Source organism: Rhinatrema bivittatum, chromosome 4, assembly GCF_901001135.1.
Source record: "Rhinatrema bivittatum chromosome 4, aRhiBiv1.1, whole genome shotgun sequence".
NCBI lineage: Eukaryota > Metazoa > Chordata > Amphibia > Gymnophiona > Rhinatrematidae > Rhinatrema > Rhinatrema bivittatum.
Genome location: NC_042618.1, coordinates 161,317,932 through 161,333,635, shown reverse-complemented (window position 1 = coordinate 161,333,635; position 15,704 = coordinate 161,317,932). Strand labels below are relative to the sequence as shown.

The 15,704-nt window shown below is 42.9% G+C and overlaps 1 protein-coding gene across 1 annotated transcript in view; it reads left to right on the top strand.

Moving 5' to 3' along the window:
- Positions 1-15,704, top strand: part of LOC115090216 (coiled-coil domain-containing protein 57-like) — a 179,176-nt gene that overhangs the window by 90,390 nt on the left and 73,082 nt on the right. The window contains exon 7 of the mRNA XM_029599028.1: positions 10,837-11,037. Within this exon, the coding sequence (XP_029454888.1) occupies positions 10,837-11,037 (201 nt within the window). The remainder of the gene's footprint in view (positions 1-10,836; positions 11,038-15,704) is intronic.

Genomic DNA, 15,704 nt, shown 5'->3' with positions numbered 1-15,704 from the left:
AGAACGAAAGGCAAGACAGGTGGCGCCCAAGAAAAAGAGGGCCGAAGCCTGAGAGGCCAAGTCCAGGATAGAATCAATAGAGACATTGAAGAGCAGGCTGTGGTCGGGAAAGGCGGCAGACAAGAACGAGCGGTCAGACAAGCACAGATCAAATCCATGAGAGAATCAGTAGCATGGTCAGACGAAGCAGGGGTCAAACCAGAAGTCAATCAGTAGCGTAGACTAAGACTTGGTAGAAGCAGGAACAAGAACAGGAATGGATACCAGGAGCGTAGCTAGGATCAGGAACCAGGAACACAGACGAGAACAGGAACAAGTAATGCACACACGACAAGCATGGAGACCTGTTGCCAAGGCAAGAAAGCACTGGCTGGGCCCAGCCTTAAGTACCAGAATCCAGTGACGTCATCATCCAGAGCCACGGGGTAATTTCCCACTGCGGCCCCTTTAAAGCAGGGAAAGATGCACGCACGTCTAGGAGCAACATGGCGCAGGACGGCAGCGTTTCATTGCAGGCTATGCGGGGAGACCCGCTGTGGAGCTGGAGAGTCCGAGGAGAAGCTGGGGACGATGAAGGCGGCTGCCTACAGCTGCAAGAGAGGAGGAGCTGGAGCTGGCAGTCGGGGGTAAGTGGGCCTGGCCGTGGGCCTGCTGAGGCCGGTACACGCAACATTATGATCACTATTGCCAAGCAGCCCCACCACCGTTATCTCTCTCACCGTTACCTCTCTCACCTCATTGAGAATTAGATCTAAAATTGCTCTTTCTCTCATCAGTTCCTGAACCAGTTGCTCCATAAAACTGTCATTTATTCCATCCAGGAACTTTATCTCTCTAGCATGTCCCGATGATACATTTACCCAGTCAATATGAGGTAATTGAAATCTCCCATTATTACTGCACTACCAGAGGCCACAGAGGATCACACCTAAGTCCAAGAGGCCCAGATCCCTACGGGCTCCTCCTAGGGGGATCTTGGGCTTCCAGTGGTGAAGCCTTCTCAGGAATACCTCTTCTCCGCCGCCTCCTGGCTGCGACCTCCACTGTGGGCAGCCTGCGGTGCAACACCATTTGTCTCAGCCAGCCCAAGGGTTACCTGGAGAGCAGGTCCTTGCACAGGATCCTTTCCTGCTACACCAGGTTGATGCTCTCTGAACATGAGACCTTCTTCCTCTAAGGCAGCACCAGGGCTTCCCTAATTTCTATTAGCATTTCACTGTCTGTCTCACTATCTTGGCCAGGCAGTCGGTAGTATATTCCTATCACTCTACTCTTCCCCAACACACAAGGGATTTCTACCCATAAAGATTCAATTGTGCATTTAGTCTCATGCAGGACGTTTATCCTGTTGGACTTTATGCCAGCCCGGACATAAAGCGCCACACCGCCTCTTGGATACTCCTCTCTGTCATTGCGATATAATTTGTATCCCGGTATAGCACTGTCCCATTGGTTATCCTCCTTCCACCATGTCTTTGAGATGCCAGTTAAGTCTATGTCATCATTCACTTCTACACGTTCTAATTCTCCCATCTTACTTCTTAGACTTCTGGCTTGAGCAAACAAACATTTCAAAGTGTATTTTCTGTTTGTATTTTCATTATGCTTTTTAATTGATAGGGATAAATCAGAATTTTTTTAGCTCAGGTGAGATTTTAGTTACAGGCACTTGGACTACTCTTCTTATTATTGGAACCTCACTTTTGGGATGCCCTAATTCTAATGCATCATTAGTATCCTTTGAAGATACCTCTCTCCGAACCATGTGCTGCTGAGTGACTGTCAGCTTTCCCCTTTCTTCTAGTTTAAAAGCTGTTCTATCTTCTTTTTAAAGATTAGCGCCAGCAGTCTGGTTCCACCCTGGTTATGGTGGAGCCCATTCCTTCGGAAGAGACTTCCCCCCTTCCCCAAAAGGTTCCCCAGTTCCTTACAAAACGGAATCCCTCTTCCTTGCACTATCGTCTCATTCATGCATTGAGACTCCAGAGCTCTGCCTGCCTCTAGGGACCTGCACGTGGAACAGGGAGCATTTCAGAGAATGCTACCCTGGAAGTTCTGGATTTAAGCTTTCTACCTAAGAGCCTAAATTTGGCTTCCAGAACCTCTCTCCCATATTTTCCTATGTCATTGGTGCCCACATGTACCACGACAGCCGGCTCCTCCCCAGCACTGTCTAAAATCCTATCTAGGTGACGCGTGAAGTCCTCCACCTTTGCACCAGGTACGCATATTACCAGGCCATCTTCATGCCCACCAGCCACCCGGCTGTCTACATTCCTAATAATCGAATCACCAACTATGACGGCCAACCTAACCCTTCCCTCCTGGGCAGTAGCCCTTGGAGAAACATCCTCGTTGCGAAAGGACAGTGCACCACCTGGAGAGCAGGTCCTTGCTACAGGATCCTTTCCTGCTACACCAGGTTGATGCTGTCCGAACATGAGACCATCTTCCTCTAATCAGCACCAGGACTGCCAGTCTAAAGTTGGGACTTGGCTATTATGTCCTTGAAGGTCTCATCTATATACCTCTCTGTCTGCCTCAGCTCCTCCAGGTCTGCCACCCTAGCCTCCAGAGATTGGAGTGGCTGTCTGAGAGACAGGAGCTCTTTGCATTGGATGCACACGTACAACTTCTCACTGGCGGATAAAAAATCATACATGTGACACTTGATGCAAAAGACTGGGAGGCCCCTCTCTTGCTGCTGGACTGCTGCCTTCTTCTCAAATTTGATCAGTTCCTAGTTAAATTTTAGGTTGCTATGGGAGAAGGAATGTATCTAATTAGCATCCTTTAAATGTGTTAGTGAATTCACTGTATGTTTGGTAGTGGCCTACAGGGGAATGATCAAACTCTCAATAAGGTGTGGGGAATTCGTGAAGTGAAGTAAAAAGTTTACTTCTCCCCAATACTTTTACAATTCTCAAGCAAAACTTATTGATTCCTTTCAGCCACCAGCAAGGTGATCCTCTCTTCTCAGTGCTCCCACTGGATTATGGGTTACTGAGCTCTTCCCTTGCAATATATAATGTGCTTCTAAGGTAAATTAGTGTAAATAATCCCTTTGGAGATTTACACTGCAATTAGTTGTCCTGAGTGACTCACTGCTGTTCTGATTAACAAATGTTGGTACCTAATCAAACCAAATCACACTACCTTAACACCTTTCCAAGGTGAATAACTGAACTTTTCAACCTTTTTACTTAGGTATACACTGCTCCTAGCTTATTTCTAGCTTCTGGCTATCTTTTTTTTTTTTTTAAATATACAAACACACTAAAGTCTTCTTATTAGCTGCCTTACTGACTATTAAAAATAAACACATTAACTTCTGTTTATTAGCTGCCTTACTGACTATTAAAAGCACAAACACACAAACTCACTAAAAAAATATACCCCAATAGTTTACTTCTCCCTGATACTTAAACAAAAAAAAAATTCCCAAGCAAAACTTACTGATTCCTTTCATCTACCAGCAAGGTGATCCTCTCCTCTCAGTGCTCCCACTGGATGGATAACATCCAATAAAAGTTTCTAATTTAAAAATAAAAGAAATTTTTTTTGATAAAATGTTTCTCACAGGACAAGCAGGATGGTAATCCTCACATATGGGGGACACCACAGGATGGAGCCCAATCACGGAACACTTCTGCCAAAGTTTCCAGAACTTTGACTGGTCCCTACTGGGCATGCCCAGCATGGCACTAACCCTGCAGCCAGCACGGGTCCCCCTTCAGTCTTCTTTTTTCCGCGCAGCAGTAGCCACACTGTTAAGGAGCTCTGCAGAGATTCCTGACAGGAATTTTCCTCACGGAATTACTGAAATTTAATTTACCCCAAAGGGGTCCCTCCTTCAACTTTTTCAAGCTGCGGTGCTCCGGTAATTTTTACCCATTTTCCGTCTATCACCGTCGAGTTTGGAAGACAGGATTCCATCTTCGGACAGTCTGTCTTGCGCAACCTATTTACAACATGACGTACCAATACCCTTCCGCCTGCCCGGATAGTCTGTGGAGATTGCAAAAGGGAAAGAGAACATCCTCCAACATACGCACCCTCACTCTTACTTTCCCACAACATACACACACATACCCCCTCTCCCCATGCACATATCAGGGAGGAGGGGGAAATGGGGAGTGCAGTAGAGAAGGAGAAAGTGTGTGAACATACAATGGCACCCCCACCCTTGCATAGGGAAGGGGGAGAAGAGGGAGGGAGGGTGGGTGGAAAATGGGGATTGGTTACCCCCTCCCAACATCCACATACTACACTCATTTCCCAGTACCTCTTTCACATCCACCACTCACATACATACACACAAGTGGGGAGGAGAAGGAGAGGGGAAGAATGTGGCAAGTGCAAAGGGGAAAACTGCACATGCACCGCATACCACAACAAACCACTTACACTCCACACCAACCCAATAACACATACCACCTATGCCTTCACATATATGCATCTCACCCATCACCAAATACCCCACCCCCCACTTGCATCCCCATACTCGCCACCACTGCAAACCTTCACCTTCACACATCCTCTGCAAGCCTTCTGATCTACATCCTTCCCCCGAATGTTTCCCCCGCACACACATACAAACACCTACCCCCTCATTATCTTCACTGAAACTAAAACAAATAAAATAAAACTTATTTTTTATATACCTTCCTAAAAATATCAGCTTTCAACTTTTTCCTAAAAAACATATAATTTTCTTCTTTACTCGGGCAAAGGTCCAAAGCATTCCATATAGTTGGGCCTGCATCAGAAAATGCTCTATTCCTTGTCTCCTGCATTCAAAAGCCCTTAAAACTAAGCTAGCTCAATAACCTGTGATCAGCAGATCGAGAATGCACACAATGATAGAACTTAATTAATTCTGCTAATGGATACCCTACCACATAAACCGTTTTATGCAATACGTTTAGAACCTTAAAATGTGATCTTTCAAACACAGGCAACCAGTATAAAATTTGTAATGCTGGAGAAATATGTTCATGATAAAACCCTGTTAAAACCCAAGCTGCTTCATTTTTTTTTTTAAACTTTCGTTAAGAGCTTTTGGCATACAACATACAGTCAGCAGATCAAAGTCATACAATACTAAGCAAACCAAGTACACAGCTTATCAACACTGCATAGATAACATATTTACAAATACACAAAGTCAAAAGCAGAGAATTCTATAAGTGATCTTTAACAAAGACAAAATGCATGTTGTCTGTCATGTCTTGAGTAGCTATCAGTCCAGGTTATAATGTTTCCTCTTTTTCTAATAACCCCCCAGGATGGAGGATAGTCTCCAATGTTACCTTATTACTCTATAACTGATTCAACTGACATCCACAATTCTTTTATTAATTAACACAATATTCCATCACATAACATAATAAAAAAAAATTATGAAAAGATCACATGTGCTCTTTTATTATATTATTTAAACCCCATATATTTCCACTCACACCTCATACATACACATCCATTCAATCTGTTCATCGAACTTAAAACTCATCCTTCAATCACATATTTAAATCACTTTTGATGTGACAAAACTTCCCATTTATAAAGCAAAGTTCATATTAATGTCCCTCTTCTTCAAATTTTCTCAGCTTCACTTTTATGTTGCAGCATCGCTGTAGCACCTCAATAGTCCAGCCCACATTTTTTCATTTCAGATGTCACATAATGTACTTCCAAATTTTGCTTTCAAATGTCACATAATGTACTTCCAAATTTTGCCTTTATCAGCACTTCCACTATATGTAGTGCCCATATGAAATTTAAACAGAGCATTTCCTTGTTTTTTCAAGCAGAGTTCTACAATGCTGACTCCCCATGTCCTCCGTGTGTGGTGTCAGCTCAAAACAGCTCTCTTTTACTTTCCATGCATCATATACAATGCCTGTATGACATCTAAACCAAAACCGAGGCTGTATTTTTCACAGCAACATTTCACTGCTATAATGCTGGATCCCTACATCTGCCGCAAAAACACTCTTTCTTCCCGATGCTGCAGCGTTTCGGCAGTCGACCAGGATGCTGGGACAGGATGTGAGAACGTGAGGAGCGTGTAGAAGAACGGCTATATATTGGATAGAAGTTCCCCTGAAGCAGCCAAACTCAACCAAGAACGTGAATAAGAAGGGCCAGAAGAAGCAGTCAAAAGCTTTCTCCGCGTCAAAAGAAGCTGTCAAACCAGAGTATCCCTTTCTATTAGCCAGGTGTAAAATATTAAAGAGCCTCCTTATGTTAGAGGTAGAGTTTCTCCCCTTAACATAGCCAGTCTGATCATGATGCACTAAAACAGGCAACATAGATTCAAGTCGTAATTGCAAAATCTTAGCCAATATTTTAAAGTCTGAGTTTAGCAGAAAAGTAGGTTTATGTGATCGACAGTTAAATTCCTCCTTATCCTTTTTATAAATAAGTGTTATAGTCGCAACTGCTATATTACCCAAAGCCTTTTCTCTAACTCTGGCAGCATTAAACAGTGCTAAAAAAAAAAGGCAATAACTCCGGCAAGTATTTCTTGTAGATATCAATAGAAAAGCCATCTGGGCTGGGGCACTTGCCTCCTGAAAGGGCCTTAACTGCTGCCTGAATCTCTAAAGAGGAGATGAGGGCTGATAAACTTCCTTTTCGCTGATTGTGAAGTTTAGGGAGATTCAAAGAGATAAGAAACTGCCTGATATTCTCCAGTGAGCTAAGCCCAGGAGCTTCCCATGAGTATATTCTGGAAAAGTATTGAATAAATTGCTTCTCAATTTCAGCAGCTTTTTTACGTACCACTTTAGCAAGGAAAGCCCCAGCCCTCTTCCCATGCTCATAAAATTGCAACTTAGTATACTTAAAAGATTTTTAAATTTTAACAATTTCTAGAATCTTAAGTTCTGTCCTAATTCCCTCGAGGGCTCTGAGGGTTGTAGCAGAGCAATCTGTTTTGAGTTTTGTCTCCAAATCCTTGATTTTGAGAGGCAATTGATTCATTTTCTTTTGGCTTTATTTTTTCTTGAAGCTGGCATCTTTTATCAGTCGAAAAATTATTTTTTTGAACCAACTGGAAGAATCTAAATAAAACCTTTGGCATGCCTATGTACAAAGCATTACAATAACCAAGTACATATTACAAGGGCTTGAACTATCATATGAAAATCCATTTTAGATATTACATTTTTTAGCTCCCAAACTGTCCTAAACTTATAAAAGGCACCATTAACTACCATTTTTACATGTAGCCTTATTGTTAATCTAAAATCTAAACTCATCCCTAAATTATGAGCCTCAGTAACAATTGAAATGATGCATTCTTTACAACTGAACTCTATAACTTCAGTATCAAAAGTTTGCCTATTAAAGTACAGCTGTTTTTTCACATTAAGGACTAATTTATATTTACTTAACTAATTTTGCACAGCTTCTAAACAGTCATTAGATTGTTGAGCAGGCAAACTGCTGTCTGTAAATCATAAGTATAGATCCGATAAACTACATCTAAAGATGTGAAAACATTTCCTATTGGTTGCAAGTAAATATTAAAGAGTTAAATAAAGTGATGACCCTTGCAGTACCTTTAACAAAGGAGTCTTCCAACCAAAGGACTATGCTGACTCATACCTAAAAGGTAGCACCATAGATGAAGAGCCAATAGCTTGCAAACTGATCCAGCAGTATAGCATAATCAGCTGAGTCAAAGGCCCCTGTAACATCCAAGTAAACCAACAGCATTGAGTGTCCCTAATCAACTTCATGTTGCAGATAATCAGGGAGTGAAACTAACATTTCAGTATCCCATTTTTTCCTAAAACCCATTTGATATTTATCTAGGATACAATTATCTTCCAAATATTGTTCCAGTTGTGTTGAAACCTATTTTTATAGGATTTTACTCAATGATGACAGATTTGATAGAGGTTAAATTAGCCAAATCTGAATCTGACAAATGTAATCTTTTTTTTTTATATGGGATACACCATCATTTATTTTTTTTTTAACATTGCTGGAACACTTTTCTCAACTAAAAATGTATTGATTATATACATCATTCCCAACATTCCACAAATAACCCAGAATGGTATTGGGGAATTTAAATTATTGGGTGTTGTTTTATTTGGCTGTTTTGAAATATTTTATTAGATTTTGGGAAATTTTTAAAAATATTTATATGAGTTTAATTATTGGATCAACTGTTTTGAAATATTCTTTTTATTAATATGGTTTTACTATGATTAGTATTTTATATTTCTTGATTATATTGTTTTATAAGGAATGGTGATATTTCTTTTTCTATTGTTGCACTGTTTACAGAATCTGGCTTGTGGTTTCCAGTTTTGTCTGCGTGTTTCTATTTATACTTTATGGTCACTTTATTCTGTATTTGGTGAGGGTTTGTCTACATTCAGACTTCCTTATTACTAGGTATCCCTTAATTATGGACACTATACCAAATACTACTTTTAAGAATCTGCAACAGGACAACTATCTTTGAGTTCAAAATTCACTTTATCTCATATATATATTTGGCATTGTTAATATTTATTTCTACGTTAAATAGTTATACTGCTTATATTAAATAATATAATTCTTTATTTATTACCAGTTAAACTATTATTTTTATTTATCATTATGTTAAATTGTCTACCAGTTATACTGTTCCATATGTTATTTATTTATTTATTTATTTATTTATTTATGTTCTACAGTTCCATGTAAAGCTCCGCTCTCTGTTGAGCAGTTCTTTGTTTTATGTAAACCGGAGTGATTTGTAGTCCCTACAAGAACTTCGGTATATAAAATTAAAAATAAATAAATAAAATAAATTCTGCATGTGAGATATTCTGGTAGTGTATAGTTTCTGTGAAAGGATCTGTAGTAGCCTTGATTTATCTGGTTTCCTAATAGGAGGTGTATTGTTGTTTTAGAGCTTAATGTATTATTTGCAGTGTTGCCATTCCACAGGTAGTGTTGCGGGTTTTTAAAAATTATTATTTATAACTCTGTTTTATTGCAAGCATGAATGAAGTGACAATTCACTAGTCATTAATACAAACTTTTTTCTCCAAAACAATAAATGTAAACACAATCATACATATAACATTACACATTAAGGCCCGGATTTTAAAAGCCCTACGCACGAAAATGGCCTTACGCGCGCCGGGCGTATTTTAAAAAGGCCCAGCCATGCAAGTAAAGCCCCGGGACGCGCATAAGTCCCGGGTCTTCGGAAAAGGGGCAGGGCTGTCCGGGGGGGGGGGCAGGGTCAGAGGCTCTTGGCACAGTGGCCATTTGCAGCTGTGCTGGCAGGGTGCTGGCGTGTGCAAGCAGGCCCCAAGGCAGGTGCAAAAGGTAGGATGAAGGTCGGGAGGGGGGGGTTAGGGTTAGGGTTAGGGGGCAGGTAAGTTAGGGGAAGGGAGGTTAGTTTAGGGGGTTGGGAAATTTCCTCCCATACTGCTCCGAAATCCCTGGGAGGGAACGGGGGAAGGCCGCGGGCAAGTTGCACTAATGTGCACCCCCTTGCGAGCGCCGACCCCCAATTTTATATTATGTGCACGCATGTTATAAAATCACGCTTCCATGTGTGCATGCTGGGTAGCGCGCGCGCGCATGGACGCATGCGCAAAGGTCATAAAATCGACCCCTAAACTTCCAAGTTGTAAAATTTCAAGAACAGGCTCAAAATTCATTCAAATTTATTTTGTTTTTCCCCTTAACTTGATATAGTAACCTTTCGATGATGACTATTTCATGGGACTTATATTGCCAATACACAATTTAAGAGAGAATTTCAAGTGGAGTGCATGTGTAAATAGTGTTACTAATAGTGTCCAAGACACCAAAGATCTGTATTTATTTGGCAAATAGGAGTCTGACCAACACCAAAGCAAGCCTAGAAGAGGTGTAGTTCTGGAGACTCAGGGTCAAACTCAGTTAGTTCCCAGAAATGTTCAGTAGAAAGTGGGCTGGTTAGCCTTTGGGTTGCTGAAAATACTCCTGACGCATATCTTAATCTTGGTCCATTCCAAATAGCCAGAAGTATGGCCATGATGGATATTTGGCACAGTCTTGCTCCAGCTCACTAGCTAGTCTAGTGATTAGGACTGCTGTCCTGAACTCCAGTGCTGACCCTAGTTGAAGCCCTGCCTCCCCTCTCCTCCCACGAAAGGTCTTGCTGTGACTATTGTTAGCTATGTATGTGGACCCTTTTAGCCCATGTATATTGCAGATGAAAATTACCCTATGAAAATTGTTGTCTTAGAGCTTATACTATAAATTACTAGACTTCTAGAATTACAAGGCTGGAAAATGCCAGCATGAGTGGGCCTTCATTTATTTTCAGTTAGGAGTTACACCTCTTAAGTACCAGGAAGATTAGTCATATGCATCACTTTAGACACTTGAGTGCTATAGTGTTGCATATGTTAGTATTTGGTGGACAATAATGAAACTGCCTGCCTTGGTGCAAAGGCAGTGGGTGCTTTTTCCCCCACAGGCTTTGCTACGTTTTCACTTTGTAAATTGCTGCAGGGGCAAAGTGTCAGCAGACGTTCGCACCTGCCTTATGGGTACTTTTCCCGTGAAAAATAATGCACCTAGATTTGAAAATGCAATTTATGTGCATAATTTTTCTCCCCCTGACCTAAAAGTCCCCAGGAATGCCTAATGTGGCCAAAAGTAAGTATACTATGAAACCATTCATGTAGTTTTAGCTGCGTAAAGGCTGGAAAATTTTCAGACAGCCAGTTTACCTGGGTGAATGGCTTATGAAAATTGTCCTCTTAGGGAGCAAATGGGTAAAATTCTAAGTTAAAATGCTTTATTTTTTTTTGCATGTATTTTAAGATATGAGCAACTGGACCGCTTAGCCCGTGAAAAGGATGCAGCATTGGCAGCAGTGAAGAAAACCCATGCCAAGCAAGTGAAAGCATTAGAGAATCAGATCAGTGAACTGCAAATAAACAAGGAAACTTTAGTGATGGAACTTCAAAGGATGGAGAGGAGACAGGTTGATTCCTTGGCAGAGAAGGAAGCCATTATTGAAAAGTAAGTGGAATTGATATAGGCTTACCTGTGAATCACTGAAAAAGCATCACTACCATTTCTTTAACATGTGTTGTAGTTTCTTTTTGTTTGCATAGAGCTTGGTGACCTAATATTCAAACTTATCTGGCTATGTAAGTTAGTCGGATAAAACTTATCTGGCTAACTTACATGGGATATTCAGCAGCACAGCTATGCCCCTGAATATCCTCATACTCAGCGCTACTTAGCCATTAGTGAAGATTTAATGTGATATGGAGGGATCAAAGATAAAAGAAAAGTAGATTTGTTCCATGTCTCTCTACCTAGCTTAATGCTCTCTTTACATAGCTGCACTCAAGTTAGGTAGAGAATAAAGTAAAAATCTGCTCTTCTTTTACTTTTAAACCCTCCAAATCACATTAAATCTTCACTGATGGTAACTGTGCTGTTTATACATGTTCGTACATGTAAAACTGCCCTCCAAAACCCCAGCAGCCCGGACCACCATTTGCGATAAAAACCTTTTCCCGCAGATAAGCAGGCTGAATTAGCCAAGCTGTCTGGGACGTCCCTCTGGGGCGGCCGAGGCAGAGCTTCTTAAAGATAGCAGAGCTTTGCTCTGTGTGTGGCTGCGCATGATTTCCTGCTCGGCTCCATCTTTCTCCCCTTGCTCTTCTTTCTGCATTGTAGGCTGCATGTGGAGCTTTTCTCTCCTCAGAGATTCGGTTAGTTTTTCTTCGAAAATGCCTCCCAGACTGCCTGGCTTCAAGTTCTGCCAGTGCAAAAAGATCTGTTGGTCACGGACAGTAACAATTATTGTTATATTTGCCTGGGCCCGGAGCACAACCATGCCTCCTGCAGAGACTGCTGCTGCGTATTTCCCCTGGGCCCAGCACCAATGTGCCGCAAAGACAGCCCAGCTGCAAGAGGAGGAATCAGGGTCCTATGCCCCCCTTTTGGAGCACCTGTCAGCCCATTCTCCTGTGCTATGCTCGAGTTGCCTTGAAAAATTGAAGAGGGCTTTCTCATTGGGACTGCTGGACAAGCAGCCTGGACAGGTGGGCCAGTCCCCCGCTGTGCCTCAGCACAAAGCGTCAGGTGATGCGCCGCCGCAGCCTGCGGGAAAATCTGCAATGTTGGGCATGGAGGCTTCGCAGCGGGTGAAGAAGTTGCTCCTGGCTCATGTGATGGAAGAGCCGAGGCGCCGTCGATGCATGCATCGAAGCTGAAGTGAAAGGAGGCGTCACTGCCCGGCTCATCAATGCACCATCGTATCGCTCCACCCAGCTCGACGCAGGATAGCCCCTCGACGCAGAGGACGATGCAAGGACATGTAGCAATGAAGCCCTCCACAAAAAGTGTCGAAGAGTCACCTGATTTTAGTTCCTCGACCGAAAAGCCTTCCAAGAAACCTCAACAAGCTGCAGACCTCCAGGTCGTCTTTACTCCTGAAGAATTGATGGAGCTGGGATTTTCAGATGTGGAGCTGGCGATCTGAGTACCTGTCCACTGGCTCCTTGGAGCTCTCAGGGCGAGGCTATTCTGATCTATCCTCAGTGTCCAGGAGGAAGAGATCTTCACCGCAGCTCCAGGAACCCCTCCAAAAGAGGCAGAAGAGGTCTGCCAAGACGGAGCGGTCGCAGTGGTGGTCCTGACCCTGATATCCTGTTGGCAGTCTTGCGGCTAAAGTATTTCTCGGGGAAGGGATCAACATCCCGTTAAGGCTGGACAGACCTAGCCTCACAGGCAGTCTCACAGATTTCTCAAATCCTATCAAAGTGCTTCACTTCTGTGGACGATCAAGGCGGAAACCAGACTTGTCCTACCCCACGCGACGGCTTGCCCCAGGGCAAATTGACTTCACCTCAGCAAGGGGACAGTAGTCTGGAGCTTCGGTCTAGCAGCCCGGCCCCTCAGCACTCTCAGCACTCTCCGCAACAGGACGGCTCCCCGCAGTTCTTGCCACCTACTTCACTGGGTTCTTCAACAGGGTACCCATCTGACCTGTCAGAGGAGCAGCCTGAGCCTGCCTCGCCTCAGGAGGACCTGTCCTACTCCATGTTTGTGGAAAAGGTGGGCATTTGGCTTAATATTGAGATATGGAAGGTGCCAGACCTACTGGTTGATGTACTGGGGATCCTGAAGATATTTGAGGCTCTGGCCGAGCCTACCGCTTTGCCATCCCACATGGTGTTAGACTCCGTGATGACGAAGGCCTGGGAGTCTCCCTTTTCCGGTCAAGCAACTTCACGGAAAACGGACCTGAAATTTTGAATGCATCAATTTGCATACTACAGCATGGTCCAACTCCCACATGCCTCGGTGATGGTCAAATCAGCCATGAAGCAAGCCAAAAAGTCCTGCCTCCATTCAGTCCTGCCTCCATTCAGGCTGTGACTGAAAATACCTAGACGACTTTGGCAAGACAGCATTCCAAGCAGGTATACTGAATGCAAAATTTTAGCAGCATCAGTTCTACATTACACAATACCTATACAAATGTCCGCAGTCTCTGAAGCCCCACTTTACAGCTGAGTCATTGGACGAGATTCCACCGCAGCAGTTTCACAACCTTGAGGAAGTGCTGAGGCACCTGTTGAGAACCATATATGAGGCCTTTGAGACGTCCACCCGGACTACAGTGGGAGCCATAGTGGCCCGAAGGCACCATTTGGGAGGACATGAACAAAAAATTGGCTGACCTCCCGTTTCTTCCGGTCAACCTGTTTGATGACAAGTAGTAGGAAACTGTGGCTCAGTTAAAGGAGCAGAATACAGTGGTTTTGTCGCTTGCACCTCCTTCTGACCAGCAGTCTTCAGAAGACTTACTATCAACAGTAGCCATACAGGCCATATCCAGCATATCACCCACCAGCCTTTCAGCAGACCTGACCACAGTCGCAACAACAGCAGCAAGGTCGCAGCTGGCAATGGAACCAGCGACAACAACATCCACCACAGAACAACAACCCGAAACCCCAGCAGGGTTTTTAGAGAGACTTGGGCCATTCCTATCGCTGCCAGTAGGGGGCAGAGTATCCTCCTTTTACCATTCTTGGATGGCGATCACCTCGATCGTTGGGTGCTGAATATATCATCAGAGAAGGGTACCACTTGAACTTCAAGAACATCCCAGTTCTTCCTCACCTGGTGCAACCTTATCAGCCCAGCTTACAGAACCAGCATCTGCTGCAGGAGGAAGTCAACAAATTGCTCCACCAACAATCCATTCAGCTCACCCCCCACAGCAAGCTGAACCAGGGATTCTATTCCCACTACTTCCTCATTCCCAAGAAGTAAGGGGGACTCTGCCTGATCCTGGACTTGCGGACTCTCAATAAATTTCTATTGAGGGAGAAGTTCAAGATGACGTTTCTCAAGTCCATTCTCCCCTTTTGCAACCCAATGATTGGATGCGTTCACTGGACCTCAAGGATGCATGCTCATATATCCTGATACACCACTCGTCCTGGCGCTACCTTTGTTTCCAAGTCAACAGGCACCATTATCATTACAAGGGTCTCTTGATGCCCCGAGGGTCTTCATCAAATGTCTAGTGATAGCTCTGGCCCATTTCAGAAAACAAGGTATCCAACTGTTTCTCTACCTGGACGACTGGTTGATAGTGGCACTGCAACCAGCTACTCTGCAAAGTGAGTTGGAAGCTACGATCCATTGCCTGGAGGGCCTCGGTTTTGTTATCAACTATGAGAAGTTCAGTCTGCAACCCGCACAGAATCTGAAGTTCATTGGAGCCCATATAAGGAGCGCATTGGGAAGGGTTTTCCTACCGGCAGACAGGCCCATACCCGCACACCTTAGCAGTCCAACTAAAAGACTGTACTCACATCTCGGCCCATTGGATCCTGACCCTGGTGAGCCATATGATGGCAGCAATCTATATGGAAGGACCCAAAAAACAAGACGGATGCCATGGATATGAAAAAAACAAAAACAAGACCGATGCCTTGGAAAGTAAATTTATTGAATACAGTTTAGAAACCGTAATGCTCAACTCCGGCCATGTTTCTCCTGAAAGCTCCAAAAAATTAGAATTAATTTAATTGTTTAAAATTAAACACCTAATCTGCATGTTTATTTCATTTTTTAATTGAGATTGACACCCTTATACAAATGTGTATGTGAATACATTTGTAGAGTATGGATTAATAAGGTAATTGTTGTCCTAATATTTGCTGATTTTTCTGGATTTGTCGCTAATCCCGTCTTTGTTTTAAATTATATGTGTTGTATAATTTTTTCTCTGTTCTTATCAAATACATGTGATATGTTGGTCCTCTTCTTCATATTGTGGTATTTTATATGTGTATATAATATTCTGTTTTACTGAATGGATTTTATACAGTAATTTTTATTTAATGAAAGTTTTTATTTTATATATTGGGTTTAATGATTTTTTTAATTATATGTTCAATAAATATTTAATTGTTACATTTTTCAGCCCCTGATGTAGCCGAAAAGGCGAAACTTGGCCGGAGTCGAGCATTACAGTTTCTAAACTGTATTCAATAAATTTACTTTCCAAGGCATCGGTCTTGTTTTTGTTTTTTTCACATCCATGGCTACCCTAGACTGACTTCCGTCTTGTTTTATGGGTCCTTCAACTTTCTCCAGCCGTTCCGGGGATGCTGGAGAAGGTAGCTTGCAGACGCGGCGGTAGCTATTTT